Here is a 24,522-nt window from a genome sequence, read left to right on the forward strand (position 1 = left end):
GCTGTATGGTCACAAGCAGGTTTGCGAAAATATGGATTTGATCACGTGGATAGGCAGATTTAAAGAAAGAATGCTAATTATGTACCTGTACAACACACGGCCGAATGCAGTACAAGGGACATCAAGTGTGTCGCTGATGCTTCAGCTATGGACATGCTCACAACGTGACCGCCATAAAACGTTCTGAGAGCTTAATTGAGTGCTTGGATGCTCTGACAATGATCTTACACCTTTTGACCAAGAGATGTATTCTGCTGTTTAATGTTTTTCGTTAAAGATTATACTCGATTGCACCAGGCACGTTTTGAAATGTTGACACCAAGGCTTGATTTTCTGGGATAATGTTCGAGATGAAAGGAAAATAAATTATTTGAGAGTAAGGTGATGCCCTCTTCTTGAGAGATTTTGTCAATCTGAATCTTTGAGTTGACATAATTCTTTCTTTGTAGTAGTCTTATTCATAGTTCCAGAATACGGGGATCTCAGATTACAAATATAACCGTCCAGATAATACATTTAATGAAACAATTTAATATGCAGTGAGGACATGCTCGCTGATTCCATCGTACTCCAACAACTTGGATATGAATATCTAGTTTGTCAGATACGGCTGGAAATGTTTCAGATGCGGCGTCAACTTGAGACAAACAGTGATCATATGTTCTATGTATCTAGATGCTAAACGGCACGGGGGAAACGACAGAAAATGGACGAATATTCCTCGTCACTGATGGAAGGGAAAACATTAATCCGTCTGTGAACGCCATCTTTTCCGATATTACAAGCTCCAAGGTTGTTGTTCATACCATGGCCTATAGTGATGCTGCTGCGGAAGTCCTACAAAGACTGTCAACAGTAACTGGTAAGCAGGAAATGACATACATTTTTGCAAGTGATATGTGAGTGAGTGGTTTAGTTTTTAGTAATATTCCAGTAACATCACGGCGGTGGACACCTGAAATAAGCTTTACACATTCTACCCATGTGTGGAATCGAACCCAGGTTTTCGGCGAGACGAACGAACGCTTTGACCACTAGGATACCCCACCGCCCCTTGCAAGTGGCAGGAGGTTGGTTTATATTATCCCAGACAACCTGAATATCATGGGTTTAATGACATTTCTGTTTGTGCCAGTAGGTAAGTATTCATTTTACCAGACCGTCTCCGTGATATAGTGGTTAGAGCGTCCGCCCGGAGAGCGGAAGGATCCCGGGTTCGATCTCCGACAGCGTCATACCAAAAGACGTTAAAATGTGGTACTTGTTGGTCCCTGCCTGGCTCTCGGAATTAATGGTTACAACAAGGACTGGTCGGCTCGGAGTCTGAGTGGGGTATTCATGCTTCACTGCGGCATGGTATCTCAGTGGGCTAGCACTATAAAACCAGCTTAAGTCTGGGCTAGTACAAGCAGCCGCACATACACATACACACGCATGCACGTCGTCATATGAGCGAAATATTCTCAAGCACGACGTGGTATGTGACAGGAGGTACGTATTCATTTTATTCAGAACCCAGACAACCTGAATACCATGGGTGCTTAATGACATTGTGGTATGTGACAGGAGGTAAGTATTCATTTTATTAGGAACCCAGACAACCTGAATACCATGGGTGTTTAATGACATTGTGGTATGTGACAGGAGGTAAGTATTCATTTTTGTTAGGATACCAGATATCTTGAATGTAATGGATTCAGTAATGTTTCATTTGGCAGGCGGTCAGTATTCGTTCTTTGACGAGTCGTCCGGTTCGACAGCTCTTGCGGGTGCGGCAGAGCGGCTTCTGAAAGACATCAACCTCTGCGACGAGGACGATGATGATATTGAGGTAACCGAACTACCTAGCATGTGATGTGAACAATTCAAGTTCATATTATTGCTTCCAGGGCAGAAAAAGATGCCAACATCCGACTGATTAGGGTGAGGTGGTTGCAAATTTGTTGCTGAAGTATTTTCACACTGTCAATCACTGGCTTGGTTTGCTGTACTTGTTTGTTGACTCTAAAGTAAAATAAACATTTAGGTTTATTCCACATATCCATGATTGCTCTAAATTGTTTTCAAGATTGATCGTGGCGCATTTGTTCTAACGTCAACAAAGACGACAATCATCAGAATACTTGTGATTGACTCCACCGTCGGTAACAACACACGTTTCATCTTTACCTTGTCACAGGGTGCGGAAACAGAGGTGAATTGAAGTGATTTGTAAAATCAGACCATCTCATGTTTTAATACTCAAGAAACCTAACGAACCTGATTTAACGAAGGATTGTCATATTATCCAAGTAAGCCAATCCTATATGTTTGAAAAGCCTACATCCCAGATACTTCAGTACCGCTAAACCGTCATAAGATGACATTTCTTTGAAGCAGATTTCTTCTGAACACTATGTCCTTGTGTCGGTACTCCGATTCTCCCGACGAAGTAAATGACTTCGGGTTAACGAAATTTAAAACATCACCTGCCCTTTACTAAACAACGCTCTGCTCATTGTACACTTTACGTCAATTGTGTTCGTTTGTCTTCTCAAAAATACCCTTCATTCCCCATAGATCAAAATTGGAGATCCGTCTGGGGTTGTTTATAATTCGAATTCCAACGAATACAGCAATGATGAGACTTTAAACATCAAAAGATTCCTTTTCCCACTGGTGAAGGTAAGACAAAAGTAAAACGTATTGCATGAATCCATCTTGAACCATGTTAACATTTACCGTGTTTTGTATGATTGTTTCGTGTTATTATATGCACATAAAGCTATTTTTAAACAGTAAAATAGTAATGCATAGAATATAATTATATGGCCTACCAGTGTAGGAATGAAATGCATTTATCTTGACCTAATGTCACTTTTTGTGTCAGATTCCAATAGTATCCATTCCAGTTATGGCATCCCAGTGATTCATACATTCAATAATGCAAGATTGGAAAGAGTATTTCCTGATTCAGCTCTGATTTAATAACTAGATAGATGACTGTGTTGCATTTTCGTTATTTAGGTAAAAATGTTGTAAATATGTCGTTTACACTGATTACTGTTCTTGTACTGTGTGTGAGATTTAAAATCTCTTACTTACGCTGATTTGACAAACTGATTTCAAAATCGCTTCTGGGATGATATTGTAAGACATGGCTCAGATGTACCTGCCCCACGTCATGTCGTAACGTTTACTCCTAGACGGGAACATGGACGTATACTTTAGAACGCAACTCTAACACGGACGAAAGCATAACAGCTGTGGTGACGTCACGCCCAAGGGTTGGCACCCTGCCCTTCAAGGTGGATACCTGGACCAGCTCTAAGACGTATGACTACTCAGGAGGTCGTAGTGGAGTCGTGGCTTACGCCTACGTTCACCAGGGATACGCTCCAATCGTCAATGCCTCAGTTGAGGTAGAGGTCTCTAGACCAGGCGACACATTGAACATTACTCTCCAGGATAATGGCTTACGTGAGTATTATGTCTCTTCACATACTTACCTTAAAGGTCACATTCAACCCCAAAACAAACATAATTTAAACACAATTATCACTTATTCATGACATATAATATACATTGCTGATTATGAAAAAACCCCAAATAAACAAAAGTGCAATATTTTGTACTTGGGTTAACTTCTCTGGAAACGAAGCACCCGGGATACCGAACCCAGTCAGAGCGGGTGGGCGTGCTCTTAAGTGTAACGAAGACTTTCATTGGCTGGTACATTTGCCGATACACTCTAAGTGTGTGTATAGAGATGTTGGGTTTTGTAAATACATGCTCATTTTTTATGTATAACATTTTGCAATCAACAGACACCATAACATGTCATGTGTACAAGTGATTACGGCCTAATCCGTCGAATTTTGAACAGTCAGCAGTCGAATCATGCTTGAGTGGTTATGTGCTAATCGGTCAGATTTTAGACCGTGTTAACACACTGGGAGAGTCTAAGTTAATTAATTAAGGGGTCGGCTTGTATTGTATTGGATTAGACTACATGTTTTCTTACATAGTTACGCTTCCACTGTGTGCCACAAGTTTAGTTTCAGCAAACTTATGTGTCCATTTGACAATATCGTCAACAATTTCAGGACAGACATACAAAGAGAGAGATTATTTTATTTATGGACCCCATCAGTCCCCAGTAGGGTATGTGCAATAACACATAAACTACTTTATAATGGAAATTCTTTCTAAATCTTAAAAGAAAAAAGGTCAATTGAAGATATCCAAACGTCCCATTAAGATAGTTCACCACTGAGCGATTCTATCACAATATTTATAGCCTTGGGATCCATTTGGACCCAGCTCCATAAGACAAGGGTTAATGCATCAATTTCAATTTTGAACAAAAGTACAAAAATAGAGAGTCCAAACATATATTTAATGCTTCAATTTCTCATTGTATCATATGAGTAGGCAAAGATGAGTACAAAAGTACAAAAATAAAGAGTCAAACCATCTAACACCCCTTTCGTCGTTTTCTTGGTATGATCCAATGTTTTGATAACTAATTTGTAGCTAAGATCACAGTGCTCATCCGTCGAATGCATTTTACTACTTTGAAATCAGAAATTCGACGGATCGGTACGCGATCACACCTGCCTGTCTGTGTAATTACATCATGTGACAGAGACAGAACTCGGGTGCACGAGACATAAATCAATGCGTTTTGTTTATGGTGTATAGCCTGATAGGTGTTAAGTTCAAATTGCATGAAGTCAGTGATCGAAGATGTGTATTGCATATTGTCATTAGCAGACAGGCAGACAGACACAACTTTCACTGCGCATGCGCAGCACAGCTGTTTAAACCACTTTTCATCACCGCTGGGGTGAATTTTGTGAATCGTTTCAACTCCGATTTCGCGGGGTTTTTCATCGCGTTGTTTCAACTTTATAAGTTGAATTTGCATTTTTTATCATTTGTTACCGTAAGTCCATACCGTACGTTGTGTTTTACTTTGCATGTGACCTTTAAATAGTATTTTCTTGAGCAGAGGGCACGAGGGCAGTGTCAACTTTAAGTCGACCGATCTATTTCTACCACGCTGTATATGACAAATGAAGCTGTGTTAATTATTTCGAATGCATAAGATATTTCTTTAATAAATGTTTCGGATTTTTAGTACACCGAAGTATAATTTCATTAATCTGGATGTTTATGTTCTGTCAGTTGCTCTCAGAGCAAAGTTACTGTGGCTAGTTCGTTTGTTTCACAGTCCCTGACAACACAGCCAATGACGGCGTTTACAGCAACTATCTGCTCGGCTTCAAGTCCAACTCCCGTTACTCTATGGATGTGAGGGTGGAGTCGGTGGAGGGAGAGACTGTCATCATCAAAGCTGGAAACGCCCTGCCTAGCAGAACACTCTCTGTCTTTCAGAGTAAGTGTTATCTTTAAACAGCAAGGTATATCCTTAACAAGATATCCAACGCAGGCTATAACAGTGTTCATTATTCCGGTTATATCACAGCATATCAGCTTAATGTTGGAGGTAAGTCTGAAGTGAAGCTGGTCTTCGAGTTTTGGTGAAACACACGAGCATGGGTACTGGTGCAGACCAACCTACAAGCATAATCGGGACGAACCAGGATTCGAACCCAAGATCATACGTTTCTGGCGTGCCCAAGGTCCACAACTCTGCACATCCTCAGGGGGCTAGGCCTCCCCTGCCCAAACTACCATAAACGAGTAGCACACAAATTGGATCAGTTTAAAGACATGCGAACTTGTGTTTTCGTAGACCATTTTGTCCAGTTACGCCCCTTAGCCTAGCCTGGATCTGCCGATCTTGGCACGAATCGCTAATTCCCGTCGATTTTGATTTGTTGCACCATCCATGAGCGAACTTCAACAATACCAAAAGCGTCCTGAATTGGACTTCTGATCTCCATGAGGCTGACACGCCCTGATTTCACTGAACTACGGCTCTTACATAGTCCAGTTACACCTCGTTAAGGTATCAACTTGCATACTTCATCACAAGCGAATTCAATTATCCTCATCCATGGTTTTGCAGTTTTGGTCATATTTCAGTGTTTCAAAATAATTGTGATTTTGAAAGTGAATGTTGTGTAACGCCGTTCTATTAGCTGTACAACACCAGCCTATAATAGTATATTCAACGTCCAATGAAATATACAAATGCTCCAAGCCTTACCGCCCGACTCATATGGAAACGATAGGTTATTCAGGATCTATCCCAGAACGGAGTTTCGTGAGGATTGCAGTAATCGATGTGTAATGTTAACCCAGCTGCTGTTTTGTCATCTTACCCCTGTAGGGTTTATTGTAGGACTCCGTTGATTATATGCCACTGTGACACAAACGTAAAGCAACATTCACTCTACTCACTCGTCCACCTATCCACACACGCATGCATACATTGCATGAAAGGATGAAACAACCGTATTGGTAAATGTGTCCTGTTGTCATTGCAAACACCACCAAAACTTTCACTGCAACGTTTTCTGATATTTATTGTGGTATGTTTTTGCCAGATACAACACCACCTGTGAGATATGAAAAGGTAGAAGCTTTCAGCAGAACAGCTTCTCCAGATGCCATAGATATATCTGGCTATAACCCCACAGCTGACCAGCTGGATCCAGGACGAGTCACCGACCTTGACATTGCTATACAAAACAAACTCAGTCAGACCGTGACCTTGTCTTGGACTGCTCCAGGGGATGACCTGAATGTCGGAACAGGTGAGGATCATATGTACTGAAGTAACTGTGCTTCATATATAGTTCAATGAAAGGAAATTGAAATTAGATGCATGTTAATAAAGGCATCTCCTCTACTTTAACATTGTTAAAGTAACTATGCAGTGCCATGGCCTGGCCGCTAAATCAACGCCGTTAGGATGACGCAACAGGGAATGGCCTAAAACGATATTTCTAAGCATTACGATGTTCATCACAACGCGTCATCTATTTGAAGACACCATCTTCAGCAGGTCAGTTTTCATGACATAACACAGCCGATCGTATACAACCATATTCGGTTGGTGCATTTAAGAAATAGATAGTTGGCTGCCACATTAACAGCTCGTTCAATTCCTTGGTTGAAACCAATTAGTGACATCAGTAAGCCCCTACGTCCAGCGATGTACCCAGATTTCCATCCATGTCACCATCTGGAAGACAGGACAGTAAACTGTTTACAGAAAAATACAGGCTTTATCTGGACAGCTCCGAAGATCGTGCAAGACCAGAACGCTCTGGCGACAGTTTCGTTACCACCATCGTAAAGTTGGAAGTGGAATTGTAATGATATTGGGTAGCATCAATATACTCATGGAAGAACTCAATTCTTTCAATCAATCTTTATTCAGAACTGAAGGCCACAGTCAGGCCCATAGTACACGTATATACAAAGTTCAAAAGCAGAGTGGATTTCAATTCAAAATTGTTCATGTCAATTCGAAGGGCGTACACTATCGGGGCAACATATCTCAGCTTTCGATCAATTGCTGCCTTCAATTCGCTACCACTGCCTCGCTCCTTGCAATGCTATAGTTGTCTGATTTCTATCCTGTTTGTTGTACTGTTACACCTTCCCTATTAGCCTAATAATGACCCCTTGTTATATTAAGCCCAGATACTTTTTTTTGTTGGTATACGCCTTGTTTTAGCTTTTTGTGTGCATAATGTCAACAGTCTGTTAACCATGTGTTTTGAAGTTGTAATCACACACGGAAATTGTTCATTGCAGTTGCCAAATATGAGTTGCGCGTCGCGGTGACGTTTGCGAGCCTCAGAGTTAACTTTACACAAGCTACGATGGTTAAGAACGAAGACTTAGTCACTGGAAACATGGACCCACTTCCGGCAGGATCGCAGCAAATGGTCACGATCCGGCTACCGAGCAACTGGTCAAGTGCTTTCTATGTTTTTGGGCTTAAAGCGTTCGACGAAGCCAGTCGCCAGTCAGAGTTGTCGAACCTTCGTTCCATCACCTTGCAGCCTCTCACCATTCCCCAGCAAAACCCTGCCCCTGAGCCGGCCAGTAGTGCCACCAACTTCTTGATATGGGTCGGAGTAGGCCTGGGAGCGGCCGTCGCTCTTGCAGTTGTACTTGTTGTCATTATCTGCATTTGCACAAGGAAATCTAAAACTAAGGAAAATCCGATATAAGGCTCTATGGCAAAGGCGATGTTGTTTTCATTTCATTTTTTAGCGTTCACGTAATTAATAAAACATACATGTGTAAGTTTGCAATATACATTTTATCGTCTGAATTTCCTAATAAAATTTCTTCATAATAAAGATAGCAGTTATCATATTTGTTTGTCTGATGATTGTCTTGTGGCATTTCGCAGTTTGCATTTATGGCGATGTGCCATGAAATCGGCACAGGCTTGGTTTATAAAGGACTGGTTCTACGACAACATGGAGTTTACACTCGGTGTGTCGTGATGACCAGCTTTCAAGCGGAGTTCTTTGCTTAGATGAAGTGAGCTGACCGGAAATGTGAAACAGAAGGCTTTCTCTTTGCTGCACACCTACAGTCACTCTTCAACACCTTATACCTTAACTGACATGATGGCATGACTCGATCCTGGAGCTTTCGTCTTCGACCTATGTTGCGACCCAGGATCATGAGAAATAGGGAATATCACGGCCGAGGACACCAGAAATGGGTTTCACACATTGTATCCAAGTGGGGAATCGAACGTGGGTCTTCAGCGTGACCAGCGAACGTTTTAAGCACTATGCCACCTCACCTCCCCTATCAAGCTAAGAGTGACTACAAGTGTTGTGAAGTATATATATAAACATACATACCATATTATAGCAAACAGCAGGCTAACAACATCAACACCTGTATGTACTTGATAACAAGTGGTACATAATTGGACGAGGCCAGGTAGGACAACAAACTTTACGGGTCCATGAAGCCAACAAACAGGAGGGATTAAGTAAACCACAATTACTAATTAATAGGGTATAGCTTGATCAACTCTTCGTAGGCCGATGGTATGTAGTACCGTTGGTCAAAGGTCTGTGACGGCGGATTTCTATTGTGAAGTCCGAATTCTTAGTGGACATGACTTCAAGTTTGTCAAACTGGATTAAACGGGTAGGAAATTTTGTTGGTGATGTGAGAGGGCTGCTTCGCTCTTTGTCATGGCTGTTTCACCTGTATAAGAGTCACCACATTGTCTTGTATAATCTTGTATACCACTATTTTGGGTGATTGCTTTTTGGAGGAGGGTTTACGACCATTGGCTTGGGGGATGGTTCTGTGTGATGGAGTGAGTGAACATGGTGTCGATGAATACTTGGTGCTGATTTGATGAGGGGTCTTACCAATGTATGGTAGGATGATTGTGATGGGGGCGGATTCAAAATGGAAAATTCAGTTGGAATATTGAAAAGTATTCATGTATATTTTCAGTGATAATTTAAGTATTTCCGTTCCTAGTATTACACTAATAATATATTTTGACATTTGTTAGCCACCCTACAGGCTTTGAAGAACAAATTCTCTGATTTTCAATCATTTCATAATTGTCGGCCTAAACAACAAAATAGGTCGACAGCGCCATTCGGTGTCAGTGTTCGTTAAAGATGATATTATAAAGAGCAGCTATCCAAGTCGGATGAAATTATTTTGCTTCTGTCAATAACAACGAAACCTGGACTAGATATTCCTCCGGAATCGGGGTTGGTTATTACCGAACAAGCTGCTATTAATTTCAGTTCTGGTCATGACAGCTTTTCTAAGCGTATAACGTCAAAGCTTACAGAAATTATTCCAGCAAAACTAGCGTTTAACTTAGAAAATATCGTTCGAAATGTTGACAAATTTTGTCTTCAATGAAGAGAAGTCGATTGGACGATCTTCCGTAATGCAACATATCATATCATGAAATAAATGTTACTTGTGCCATTTATTCTCACACAAGTAATCTTAAACCCTATCTCTTTTCATACAAATTTACATGTATTGTTATATTTCACAGAATACTGAGGGAGTACATATCACGTTTGTCGGATTTTATACAGGCTTTGAATAGCGCTGGACTATCAGGGTTACCCTGAACAGATTGTAAGTGACCATTCAAACCAGTGTTTCCTTGACTTATTTCTACTTCTTTAGAAATACATATCTACATACGTGGTAGAGGCGAGCAGTGGACCAACCTTTGCATACGTGTATGACAGGTGCCACGTTCACCTTTTCGCGAACACCTGGTATCATCACTGGATTGTCTGGTCTAGACTCGATTATTTACACATCGCCGTCATATGTCATACAGCTGCCGAGTTGCACGTTAATCAAACCAGCATGCAATCAATCACAGGTTAAATATAGTGGGAATGGTACAATCGATTGTGACGCAATAGAACGGGCTTGCCCGTAAGAATCGTGACTTCCTTGTGTAGTACACATTGTGTGCGCTCTTTTCTAGAAAGAGTATCTTCACAAAGCATGAGGTAATCACAGTGATACCGCCACGAACGAGCACTTCAGTGACGCAAGGGTATAACTACGCAATACGTGTGGTGCGTTCACATTGCCGCCGTGGTTGTAGAGACATGGAGGTGCAGGTTCGGTACGCTGGGTGATGGTGTTGTTAGCCTTGTGGATCGGGGCCGATGTTGTAGCTGTTAAGTTTGAAAACAATGGATACGATCTCCTTGCAATGCTATAGTTGTCTGATTTCTATCCTGTTTGTTGTACTGTTACACCTTCCCTATTAGCCTAATAATGACCCCATGTTATATTAAGCCCAGATACTTTTTTTTGTTGGTATACGTCTTGTTTTAGCTTTTTGTTTGCATAATGTCAACAGTCTGTTAACCATGTGTTATGAAGTTGTAATCACACACGGAAATTGTTCATTGCAGTTGCCAAATATGAGTTGCTCGCGGTGACGTTTGCGAGCCTCAGAGTTAACTTTACACAAGCTGCGATGGTTAAGAACGAAGACTTAGTCACTGGAAACATGGACCCACTTCCGGCAGGATCGCAGCAAATGGTCACGATCCGGCTACCGAGCAACTGGTCAAGTGCTTTCTATGTTTTTGGGCTTAAAGCGTTCGACGAAGCCAGTCGCCAGTCAGAGTTGTCGAACCTTCGTTCCATCACCTTGCAGCCTCTCACCATTCCCCAGCAAAACCCTGCCCCTGAGCCGGCCAGTAGTGCCACCAACTTCTTGATATGGGTCGGAGTAGGCCTGGGAGCGGCCGTCGCTCTTGCAGTTGTACTTGTTGTCATTATCTGCATTTGCACAAGGAAATCTAAAACTAAGGAAAATCCGATATAAGGCTCTATGGCAAAGGCGATGTTGTTTTCATTTCATTTTTTAGCGTTCACGTAATTAATAAAACATACATGTGTAAGTTTGCAATATACATTTTATCGTCTGAATTTCCTAATAAAATTTCTTCATAATAAAGATAGCAGTTATCATATTTGTTTGTCTGATGATTGTCTTGTGGCATTTCGCAGTTTGCATTTATGGCGATGTGCCATGAAATCGGCACAGGCTTGGTTTATAAAGGACTGGTTCTACGACAACATGGAGTTTACACTCGGTGTGTCGTGATGACCAGCTTTCAAGCGGAGTTCTTTGCTGAGATGAAGTGAGCTGACCGGAAATGTGAAACAGAAGGCTTTCTCTTTGCTGCACACCTACAGTCACTCTTCAACACCTTATACCTTAACTGACATGATGGCATGACTCGATCCTGGAGCTTTCGTCTTCGACCTATGTTGCGACCCAGGATCATGAGAAATAGGGAATATCACGGCCGAGGACACCAGAAATGGGTTTCACACATTGTATCCAAGTGGGGAATCGAACGTGGGTCTTCAGCGTGACCAGCGAACGTTTTAAGTACTATGCCACCTCACCTCCCCTATCAAGCTAAGAGTGACTACAAGTGTTGTGAAGTATATATATATACATACATACCATATTATAGCAAACAGCAGGCTAACAACATCAACACCTGTATGTACTTGATAACAAGTGGTACATAATTGGACGAGGCCAGGTAGGACAACAAACTTTACGGGTCCATGAAGCCAACAAACAGGAGGGATTAAGTAAACCACAATTACTAATTAATAGGGTATAGCTTGATCAACTCTTCGTAGGCCCGATGGTATGTAGTACCGTTGGTCAAAGGTCTGTGACGGCGGATTTCTATTGTGAAGTCCGAATTCTTAGTGGACATGACTTCAAGTTTGTCAAACTGGATTAAACGGGTAGGAAATTTTGTTGGTGATGTGAGAGAGGGCTGCTTCAGCTCTTTGTCATGGCTGTTTCACCTGTATAAGAGTCACCACATTGTCTTGTATAATCTTGTATACCACTATTTTGGGTGATTGCTTTTGGAGGAGGGTTTACGACCATTGGCTTGGGGATGGTTCTGTGTGATGGAGTGAGTGAACATGGTGTCGATGAATACTTGGTGCTGATTTGATGAGGGGTCTTACCAATGTATGGTAGGATGATTGTGATGGGGGCGGATTCAAAATGGAAAATTCAGTTGGAATATTGAAAAGTATTCATGTATATTTTCAGTGATAATTTAAGTATTTCCGTTCCTAGTATTACACTAATAATATATTTTGACATTTGTTAGCCACCCTACAGGCTTTGAAGAACAAATTCTCTGATTTTCAATCATTTCATAATTGTCGGCCTAAACAACAAAATAGGTCGACAGCGCCATTCGGTGTCAGTGTTCGTTAAAGATGATATTATAAAGAGCAGCTATGCAAGTCGGATGAAATTATTTTGCTTCTGTCAATAACAACGAAACCTGGACTAGATATTCCTCCGGAATCGGGGTTGGTTATTACCGAACAAGCTGCTATTAATTTCAGTTCTGGTCATGACAGCTTTTCTAAGCGTATAACGTCAAAGCTTACAGAAATTATTCCAGCAAAACTAGCGTTTAACTTAGAAAATATCGTTCGAAATGTTGACCAATTTTGTCTTCAATGAAGAGAAGTCGATTGGACGATCTTCCGTAATGTAACATATTATATCATGAAATAAATGTTACTTGTGCCATTTATTCTCACACAAGTAATCTTAAACCCTATCTCTTTTCAATACAAATTTACATGTATTGTTATATTTCACAGAATACTGAGGGAGTACATATCACGTTTGTCGGATTTTATACAGGCTTTGAATAGCGCTGGACTATCAGGGTTACCCTGAACAGATTGTAAGTGACCATTCAAACCAGTGTTTCCTTGACTTATTTCTACTTCTTTAGAAATACATATCTACATACGTGGTAGAGGCGAGCAGTGGACCAACCTTTGCATACGTGTATGACAGGTGCCACGTTCACCTTTTCGCGAACACCTGGTATCATCACTGGATTGTCTGGTCTAGACTCGATTATTTACACATCGCCGTCATATGTCATACAGCTGCCGAGTTGCACGTTAATCAAACCAGCATGCAATCAATCACAGGTTAAATATAGTGGGAATGGTACAATCGATTGTGACGCAATAGAACGGGCTTGCCGGTAAGAATCGTGACTTCCTTGTGTAGTACACATTGTGTGCGCTCTTTTCTAGAAAGAGTATCTTCACAAAGCATGAGGTAATCACAGTGATACCGCCACGAACGAGCACTTCAGTGACGCAAGGGTATAACTACGCAATACGTGTGGTGCGTTCACATTGCCGCCGTGGTTGTAGAGACATGGAGGTGCAGGTTCGGGTACGCTGGGTGATGGTGTTGTTAGCCTTGTGGATCGGGGCCGATTTTGTAGCTGTTAAGTTTGAAAACAATGGATACGATCTCCTGGTGGCCATCGACCGAAAGGTTGCCCAGGATCCTCGGATGATCCCACAGTTAAAGGTGCGTAATCAATTATTCAACCTTATGTTTAATGGAAATTAAATTCTTTGAAATAAATTGATAATTATGTAGTTATGTATAATAATTGTAAATAGACCTATCGCCAACGGCTGAAGTGAAAGTATAAATTTAGATGTGGGTGCCTACACAATGTAACGTGTCAACATTAGGAGTAATGGGTAGATACGGGTGTCACACAACGATAATTTAAAAAAAACTCGCCATAGCTTTAATATAACTATATAAAGTCAGGCAATCAGGTGGTTCTGGTTTTGCATAATTAATGTTTGTCAGCCAATCAGGTGTAAGCTGTATCTAAACACGGCTATGTTCGTTGCTTCATTCCCAGGGTCTTAAAAATAACCTGATTGAGAAGCTCGCCAGCCTTTTATGCACCGAATAGTAAACTGACTGCTTGCTATGTCTAGCAGACTAGATATATAGAGATTTGGCGTTCAAATCCTGCTTGGGTGTTTTTCACACTGATAAAAAATTTCAAGCATTTTGCCAAGCAGTTGCTAAATCGTCCAGGATAAACAGCATCGATTCTCCTTTAAACTTGCTGTGGGCAACGAACATTTAAAGCAGACCGTTGACGATTATTACGATGATGTAAAGCAACATAGAAATTACGTCGAACCATTGGGGCACGACTATCCGAAGTTCAAAATCAACAACGAAGGGACGCTGCGATTGAAAACCCATTCAGAGATCGATCTCATCAAGAAACACATGAGAAAACCGCTTGCCCTGTCGACACTAGCTAGTTGCTGTGGTGGTAGTCAACTGCTCCACACTGATTCTCGTCTAGGTACAAAATGACGAGGCCATGAACAACACCATCGAGAAAAGATTGCGCGACCTGGAAGATGAGAGGTCGACCCGATTGGAAGCCGCTTCCAGCAACCGGGAAGCCCTTTGCTCGCAAATTAGCCATGTGCACGAAACCGTTCGACTGAGTCTTGAATGAAGACACCACGTTGCCCACACGATCCGAATTTTGTTCCGCGAACAAGAAGATCACCATCGCCAGCATTCTGAGGGCATTGGACTTCATCACATCGACCCTGGTCATATCAATGACGGGCGGCGGGGGCATACCAACAACAACACCACCAAGTGACGTCAGAGACTGGATAAAAAAACATTTGAAATCGCTCGTTGAAGCCCTGGCTAAACTGGCCGGCAAAGCCGCTGAATTGCTGCCTGGCATCTTGGGCAGCATCGTTTCCTGGCTGCTGGGTCTGCTGTTGAAAACAGTCATGTGGCTCGGTCAAAACCTGTGACCTTTTATCATCGCTGTGGCGGGTCTGGTGTACATCACCACTAAGGCATTTTTAACCAAATGAGGCACAGTCCGACCGCGATCCCTCCGACCGCCAGCGCCGTTTTGTGATTGATGTGCCGCTGATTGTTTGCCTGCTGCTGCTGCTGTCATGGTGGTTTTGCTTCATGGCGTCAGCGTTGGCGCCACCACGATATTTTGTGGCACGACTCGACTCGCGTTATTGACGTCCGGGTTCACGCCAAACTTTTGATCACTGGTGGCGATGACGATTTCATTGCTGCAGCCCACCACTCTGTTCACCCTCAGTTGCATGTCCCTCGGAGCTATGTACAGTCAAACACGTAGTCGACTTTCGGGATGGCATCCTCGACATTAGCCACGAACTGTAAGCCATCACTTTACCTATGATGCCAAACCACTTTGGCGTCTGCGTGCCCCGTTGAAACCTCCAAACGTGGTAATCCTTGCTGTCGTCAAAACCCATGAGATCGTCTCTCCACTCGTTACTCATGACGTAAGTATTCGTATACGTTTTGCCACCCCATTCTTTCAACTGCTTGATGGCTTCCACGAGGGACATGATGGGAATGCCCAAACAGTGATTATCGCCCGGCAAACGCCAATTGGCCGTTTTTGGATCTATTTCAAATTCACCGCAAACGCTTTTGTAAGCCTGCCGATCATATGGATTGTTTGCTGCATTCCACGCCTTGTCTTGCGGAATGGGTGCGCTGATCTCTTTCAGGATGCGTCTGATCTGGTAGTAAGAGTGAAACGATAACACGGACCGACTTAGTTCATCACGACGAGTGTCGTTCAATGTCAAACCACACCCTATCATCGCACACCACACGGTGAAATTGAATTGATTCTGCCAGAATTGCATCGGGTTGTTAAACCAAGCGTGCACTGTTTTTACATTCGTTAAAAAAACCCTGTAATTTTTAAACACGTCGATGAACCGAGCTCGAAAATGTAAACTATCATTTGCATCGACCACGATCTTCATCTTCAAGCATTTACATTATCACCTTTAGAATAAAACACTCCTTGTTTGTACATATGGAATTATATTATTCATATAATCCTACTACCAGGCTGTTCATCAATAACGCCGGCAAACCAAATAACGGACGGCTACTGCGGCATGTGCTGGCTCAACAACGAAATCTTCAAACCCTTGGGAGCCGAACTCAAAATGAAGGTCTTGAACGGCACAGTCGTGTTAGCCAACAATGGAAAAAACGACTTGAGACTCAGTCGGCCGTTGGCGAGAACGCTCGGGTTGATTTCGAACGAAATACTGCCGAAAAACACCATGACTGCACGAAATTACCCGACCTCGTTTCGTTTTGCGAACTGTGAATTCATCTCAATGAACTGAGCATGACTGACAACGTTCAAGGCGAACAACCTTCCACATTGGTGAGATCCATGTCGGTGAAAACGGAAAAGTACAACGAAGGCAGAACCGAATCGTTTTTGTAGTGGCAGTACTAGAAATTAATCCGAGGTACCATCACAGAATTAAAAATATCAGTTTTAGACATTAAACATGATCCCATAAGAATAGGATATCTCAGCGCGACGCTGCACATATAACAATGACCGAGTCTTGAGGTCCAGGAACACACATTAGAAAATGCGCCAACATAGTGATCTCCAACCTCGGGGACACACGCGGATTCGACGAACCCGGAATTGACAGCAAACTGTATGCCTTGCAACTGAAAAACAACATTTACAAACTTGTCAAACTGCAGGGTTTGCAGATGGTGTCGGAATTCGACAGTGTGGTAAACATCCTGGAAAATCTGTTTGCGAAATCCATGCTGTACATCCAACTCTACCTCGGCGAACCGCCGTCAGCACATGACGTCGTCAAAATTGTGAAAGGGATTAAACTCCGCTGGGCCAAAAACAAACAATACGTTTGCTCAGTTTACGTGCGGGTGAACGTGAATGCCTACACCAGTCTGCAGGGAGTCATCGTGACCGTGGAAGACACGATATTGCTCACTAAAATTTTCCAACCCGACAACATACATCTCATGGGTTTGAAGTGCACGTCTTAGGAATTATCTGAAAACCAACTGAAAACCATTCAAACTTTATGTAATATGTACGATGAACCAGCACCCCAACGTAACATTCGCCGATCTCGGGGACACGCATGTCGGGATTCAATATGCCTGCTGAGGAAAACACCTTGCATGCCATGCGCTTACAAAACAATGCGTACGGACGAATGTCACTGGCAGATTTTCTAAAGAGCCTGACTGGTTGATCAACATTACCCTCACCTCGCCCCGCATATTCATTAAAAACAGTCGCGTGTCTGAAGTGATAAACGACGGGATAATTCTCACGTCTTTTGTCCCGACAATAGATGGTACCGTACGAGTTTTACGAATACCGGGTCACATGGGCAACATGCTCGCCCCCACCAACACGGATGCGGTATTAACAGCCAACATACCTGATTGCCAACTGCATTTTTTCAACAAGGATAACAGCACCACGCTCATAATAGAAGTGTATCTCGCAAACGCTCCTCTGAAACATTTATTACTTTTGAACAGACTGTCGGTAGGCTGGGATGATAGACACACACGTCGACAATGTCATGTTATCATGCAGCCGGGGTCAACAGCCTTCACAAACATGGCCCTTCGTCTCGAGACTATTTACCCACACGAAAACTTCAACTTTATCTACCTCAAATACATCAATCAGAGATTAACGGAGAACCAATTAAATATTATCTTATAAAAAACAAATATTCTTATATATATATACAGGATGAAGTAGCAAAAACACTGGAAACTGTAGATGGGTTTTGTTTGCGACAGTTAAAGGACATCAAACAACAACTAGAACAAGAGCGCGATGCACGGTCAACATTACAGAAAAAATATCATAGGGCTGTCAATTCTGTGGAAGGTGTCGACACCACCCTGATGGCAACCAGCATGGGATTAGGCACGGCCGGTGTCAGGTTGTTATCCACCGTCGTGGCCGCACCCGTGGTACTAGACATAGAATTAACAGCTGGAGTGGCAGGGTTGGTGGGATTGGCGCTTAAGTTCGTATCTCACAGATTGCAACGTAAAGCACTGAAACACGATGAAAATAGACGATCATACTTCCACCGTGCTCACTGACTGTAAACTCTCCGAGGAAGAGTTTCGTTTGGTGATCTCAGAACTCACAAAATACCACAGAATGAAACAAGAGATTCGAACCAAGTCTCGTAAAAGCACTGTCATCAGCGAAGACGAGAAAAAAAAGGTTCATACAACAAGGGAAGCAACAAGGGCCCGGCAAGCCTTCATTACCAAAACCAAACAAATTATAGAAGGAGATTCACAGTAAATAGTTTCGCGGATATCAACATAAGGTCGCCGACTTGGCAGCCAGCTGGCCGACCAGCCCTGTCAGCCGATCAACACACACACACACACACACACACACACACACACACACACACACACACACACACACACACACACACACACACACACACACACACACACACACACACACACAGACAGAGAGAGAGAGAGAGAGACACAGAGAGAGAGAGAGAGACACAGAGAGAGAGAGAGAGAGACACACACACAGACAGACACACAGACAGACACACACAGACACACACACGGCTAAGCTGATGAATAGCTGAGCTGAGACAGAGAGACACATACACACAAACACACACTACAACTCGCCCACAGCACTCGCTCAACCTAGACTAGGAACATCAATTACCAATCTCCACAGGAGCTATGGTGGCTCAGTTACAGCTTGCTTTGTGCAGCCGCGTAACTGTGCGATTGTGAGTTCACATCCCGTCTGGCCACTATAGTTTACTTGCAGCATTTGAAACTTTCGATAGTAAGGTTATCGAGAAAGGGGCGGCTCTCGTCGAGAGCAAGCAATTGCATGCAATCCGTGTAGTAGTATACACAATAGTGGCACGAGACCAGGTCCCTTATAAGCCTTAACTATTTATAATTAATTATTGATAATTAAGGCTTATAAGGGAGTAGGTTTTGCCTGTGATGTAATGACGGCCGGGCTCGTGTTTACAGGCGAGTAGGTGAACGTTTAGCATCGAATTTAACAAGTCCGACAGTGGTAGCCAGTGGTGTTATGGTGTGAGGAGGGATCTGGGGCGATCTCAAAAAGAGACTTGTGATTATTCATGAAAACCTGAATACTCGAAGATACGGGGATGAAGTTTTGCGACAAGTTGTGCTGCCACTTATCCAGCAACATCCACGTGACATTGTCGACCAACACAATGATGCAAGGCCTCATACATCAAGACTGACAAATACGTACGGGACAAATCGGAAGACTACCAGCGCCACCTGTCACCGATCAACAACCGGAACAATGTCTCCTCCAGGGATGGCAACGGATCACGCCTAACGTCATTCGTCGTCTTACGTCATCAATGCGTGGACGTGTTTTGATGACATTTTGCTCTTATTGATTTGTGTAAAAGTTCAGACTATGATACCGCATGTCTTTCAGTGTCAGTCAAACGGTACTTTCGACTTTGTATGAAATGAAATTGTCTACATTTGCTGTATAATTGAATACTCTATTGAAATTAAACATATGTTCATATATATATGCTTTTGTTTTCATTTATAGTTTGGTCAACCACATTGTATACTTTCTTTTGAGTACTAGTTTATCGTTAAACGGCAAACAATGTGTTTGATGATCAATGAAATGCCGGAAGCGTAACGTTTGTACAGATTTCCATGCATGATTTTTGCTATAACGAACAGAATTTCCGGTTAAAAAGAATTATGCTTAAAGAAACAGTTCAGCAAGGCTGTGGGCAAAACTGTGTTTATTGTGATGCCTACTTATAAACTTGCATATCATTCAGAGACGTATATGAGATTTATGATAACAATTTTACACATACAGAAATCATTTTCCAATAATATGACTGAACATTCATTGGAATGCTAGTCTTACATTTGCCGCAGTTCATTATGAAAGAGTCTAGGGGTCACAATTAAAAACTTCACAAATCAGAGTTCATTCAAAACGTGCATAAAGAGTCACATAATCAGACAAGAGTCAGGGGACACGTCATCAATAGCGAGTGTGACCACCCTGGGCATTCATACACGTCAACACACGTCTTCTCATTGACGGCGTCAGCCGGTGGATGTCTGTTCTATAAGCAGAAGAGAGTCTGTCCAAGTTCCTGTCGGTTCACTGGGGGTGCTACACGCTGTCTCAACTGACGCTGTCTCAACTGACGATCAAGATGATGCCAGAGACGTTCATCGTCGGTTCATGTCTGCAGAACGTGTTCACGTTAACTTTGTGCAGGTATTCTCGAACAATTCTGGCGGTTTGAAGGCTTGCGTTGTCGTGCTGCAAAAATGATTCCTCTTGGCTGTTGTCGAAAAACGGGTACCACAAAAGATCCCTGTATCGCTGGGCATTCGGATTTCCTCGGATGATACCCTGTCTTGTTTTTCTGGCCACAAATGCCACCCCATACCATGCCACCTCCTCCAGGGAAGGGATGAACTTCTTGTACGCTGTTTGGTGACAGTCGCTCTCCTCTACGTCGTACAAACTCTGCCATCGTTTCTGAACAGAAGAGCAGTTTCTTCAAGTCACGTCTCTGCCCCGACATACAATTCGTGCCCATTGCCATTTGTGTTGACAGCGTAGATGGGGCAAGGCCATTCCAGCCATACTAATCATCGAAGGACTGTTCGTCTGCTGATGGCTTGTCGGAGTGCTGTCGCCATCACAAATATGTTCCGGATGTGTATTTCCCGGATGTTACGGTCTTCTTAAATGTTGATCTTCATGATCTTGGGCGGTTTAGGGTCTGGCCTGTTTGCTAGTAGCGTTTTGTGCTGATGGTAGCCTGGCTGCAGTTGTGAAGCCCGAGATTGGCCACACCGATCGCCCTGTCTTTATGCGCTTGAGTAAGTCTCGGCATGTTCGTGGTGTTTTTTTGGTTACTGCATGCTTGGTCTGCAAACATCTTTTGATGTTCTTCACCTTTGGAAAAATGCACGATTCCTACGAACTTTTCTTAGAGATGCATTGTGATCGGGACCATGTTGCGCTTTGGCGAATATTTTTGGCATGGATTCAAACCTGCACCAGCGTTTTTGCTTTTTATACAATTACTTTAAAAGTGATAACTTTTTTTTGCCCGGTGGACTTTTTCAGACCATGTTTACCTCTGCCTCGGACTACCTGTACAATACAACCCGGAAGTATACCTACATTAGACATGTGACCATCTTAGTACCAGACACGTGGACCAAAGATCCAAGCTGGAAAGACAAAGGGGAGATAACCTTTACTGATGCAGATGTCAGAGTGGATTCACCCAATCCTCTAAAGGTAATATTTTAGCGCGATTGTTTTAAAGAGAACTGACATATTAAACTTGTCATTGTTACGACCGAAGTAATGCTAGGGTTACATTTTGTTCCCGGTGGCCACGGCAGCCCCGTTTCCCTGAAACCGAATGCGCCGTGGGGTTTTGGCCATTTCTTTCCTCCAAAGTCAAGTTTTGTTCTGACCTGCTACGTTTTCCGTTTGGTAAAAAACGGGCTGCTGAGTCCTGGGAGCTCAAAGGCGCGCTACGGTTCTGTCCACTGCGGATTTCATTACCTTTCCTCCCGGCCTGTGGCGTTCAGATGGGTTCCCTCACGTTAATCACGTTTTGATCAAGGGTTTGACACGTTTTGTGCGTTCTGTTGACGTCGGCCAGATTTGGAGCGCGTTTGTGCCTTCAGTATAAAATATAATAGCAATAACAGCCATAGTACCCTGAGAGACAAGAGCAGCATTTGGTGTTTGCTGGGGGCATACATTGTGTCCTTGAGTCAGCAAGAAGGCCAGAATCAGCTGCAGGGAGGGAATGCCAGAGAATGCATTGTGCCGTAGCTCGCCGGCCCTGTAAACCGTCACACACCTGGATGCGGCGTCGTTATAGAACAGGACGAATTGGCAACCATACAACCTACCTTGCTGTGAGAACCGGGACAAAACGGACAGCAAGGGCGAACCAACCGTGATAAAACGCCAAACAAATGTGGCGAACGTAACGAAACTTGAAGGGACCTTGAGATGCCGGGGAACACACATGCTATGCTATTGCTGGAATATTGCTAAAAGCGGCGTAAAACTAAATTCACTCACTCACTCACTCACTCAACAACACCCAAAAACAATTACGCGTGAGTGTAACGTTGTTTATATCACTGGTTGAATTCATGTGCAGACATAGTTTATTCTGGCAACCTGTCTCTCTCTGTCTCTCTGTCTCTCTCTCTCTCTCCCTTCTTTCTCTCTCTTTACAGGGCAATACTCCGTACACGTTCCAACCAGGGCAGTGTGGGGAGCCTGGACGCTATATCCTTCTGACACCCGACTATGTGCTGGACAAAGACAACGACCGTGACATTAATTATGGAGATGCAGGTAGGTAGAGTGTTACCCATGACAACCAACAGCAATTATATGATTATGTGATTATGCCGGGCTATACGCCCATCTCTCATAGACTGAGGGCATCATACTAACCCGTCATAATCCAGATACAATGCAGTGTGCGCCATTTGCTGTTTACTGCAGCACTACATGATAGTTGTGTACTCATGCTATGTATTAATGAAGGCCACCTTGCGTTTGTTTCCCAATACGAAGGTCGTGTTCTGGTGCACGAGTTCGCCCATCTAAGATTTGGCGTATTTGATGAGTACGGCATCCCCGGTAGCCGTCAGCACCCAGTCTACTATGTAGATGACACAGGAACGACCGTACGCCCCACTGCCTGCTCCACCGATATCACCGGTTACTTTATCAATAAAGTGGAAGGCTCCAGATGCGAACCTGTCGACAGTGAGGAGTTGGTGAATAAAGACTGTTCCTTTCTCCCAGACGTCAACAACAACACGGCAACGGTGTCTGTCATGTATGCCCAGTTCTTGAAGGAGGTAAACGGGTGACGTATTGTTTTTCGATTCAAATTGTCTAATACGATACTATAGTTATGTAATTGCTTCCTCTTTGAAGTTCAGCTGTAATAAACATTAAGTTTACAATGCATGATTATATATTTTGCAATACATTTTACCTTCTAGGTGGTTCACTTTTGCGAAAGTGACCCTGACAGTGGTAGAATGGACTTGATTCATAACCCCAATGCCCCAAACAGGCATAACAAAATGTGCAGCGAAAGGGGAACTTGGGACGTCATCAAAGAACATACAGACATAAAGGGAAGTAACCCTGCGGACATTAGAAACCGAGCCCCACAGTTCAATGTTGTCTATCGCCAGAGAGAGGCGGTTGGCAACACAACCATTTGTGGACGTAGAATCGTTCTTCTGTTAGATCTCTCGGGGTCGATGGAACAGGTAACCAACAAATTGACACCACCTGTAATTGTATAAGTATATATGTTCTTACAAAAGATGGGAATAATGAAGTATATATATATGTTAGGACAAAGATAAGTGTTGACTTCAAACATCCTTAGCAAGATCGCTCAAATCTGTAGCACCTAACGCATCCGATAATTCACATATGCTGCACTGATGATGTAATACTATGTGAACAACAAAATTCGCGCTAAATTGCCTAGCAGTAACTCGTGTAAGCTGGAGTTTTATCTCAGCTTGTAGAGAAGAGATTTGTTATAACCAAATGAAGGTGACGCTGGAGAAACGAACATGATCCATAACAGCCAAGGTTCATTATAAGATAACACAAAGGCAGTTCTTAATCCTTCGGTTTACCATGTTCTCAATGACAAAACCGAACTCTGATGTCACGGAAAATCAGTCATGTCCAGATCAGATATCATAATCTCGAAATATAAATGCTTACAATGGCTTCAATCAATGTCAGTAGTATATATCATCAATATATATATATATATATATATATAAACAAAACAAACATTTTAATGATAGCGTCATGACTCTGTGACTTTGATAGAATTACAGATACTTCAAACTGCGGCAAATAGCTGATCAAATCATCAGAGACATTCTACCTCTGGGCACAGAAGTGGGGATTGTGGTGTTCAGCGATTCCGCCAGAATCTGGGCCAACATGAGTTTCATCACATCATCTGCAGACAGACAGATGCTGGCCCAGGGTCTGCCGGACAAAGAAGACTATGGTGGTGGTACAGCTATAGGGTTAGGTCTTCTAAAAGCCATCGAGGTACAGATGTATTTGCTTTGTCATAAACAAAAAAACTGGCTGTATGCTCACAGCCCAAGTAGACGGATTTATTGGAGTATAAGAAAACTAATAGACAAACTTTATGGATGAACAACTTCTTTATTCAGGTGATGCGACGTTTCGA

At 42.8% G+C, this 24,522-nt stretch overlaps 2 protein-coding genes across 3 annotated transcripts in view; both read left to right on the forward strand.

Moving 5' to 3' along the window:
- LOC124279840 (calcium-activated chloride channel regulator 3A-1-like) overlaps positions 1 to 24,522 on the forward strand; it is a 37,895-nt gene that overhangs the window by 9,671 nt on the left and 3,702 nt on the right. The window contains exon 6 of the mRNA XM_046715720.1: positions 24,147 to 24,377. Within this exon, the coding sequence (XP_046571676.1) occupies positions 24,147 to 24,377 (231 nt within the window). The remainder of the gene's footprint in view (positions 1 to 24,146; positions 24,378 to 24,522) is intronic.
- LOC124279825 (calcium-activated chloride channel regulator 4-like) lies at positions 754 to 8,286 on the forward strand. 2 transcript variants are annotated; one of them, XM_046715705.1, is made up of 8 exons: positions 754 to 862; positions 1,719 to 1,831; positions 2,069 to 2,194; positions 2,560 to 2,664; positions 3,186 to 3,459; positions 5,216 to 5,380; positions 6,498 to 6,707; positions 7,717 to 8,286. In XM_046715705.1, exons 1-8 carry the CDS (start codon positions 808 to 810, stop codon positions 8,136 to 8,138), a joined length of 1,470 nt encoding a protein of 489 aa, XP_046571661.1. In that variant the 5' UTR covers positions 754 to 807; the 3' UTR covers positions 8,139 to 8,286. The 2 variants fall into 2 exon arrangements, with proteins under 2 accessions (XP_046571661.1, XP_046571669.1); XM_046715713.1 differs by lacking the exon at positions 2,069 to 2,194.

This window comes from Haliotis rubra, unplaced genomic scaffold, assembly GCF_003918875.1.
Source record: "Haliotis rubra isolate DU_JTF1 unplaced genomic scaffold, ASM391887v1 Scf107, whole genome shotgun sequence".
Taxonomy (NCBI): Eukaryota; Metazoa; Mollusca; class Gastropoda; order Lepetellida; family Haliotidae; genus Haliotis; species Haliotis rubra.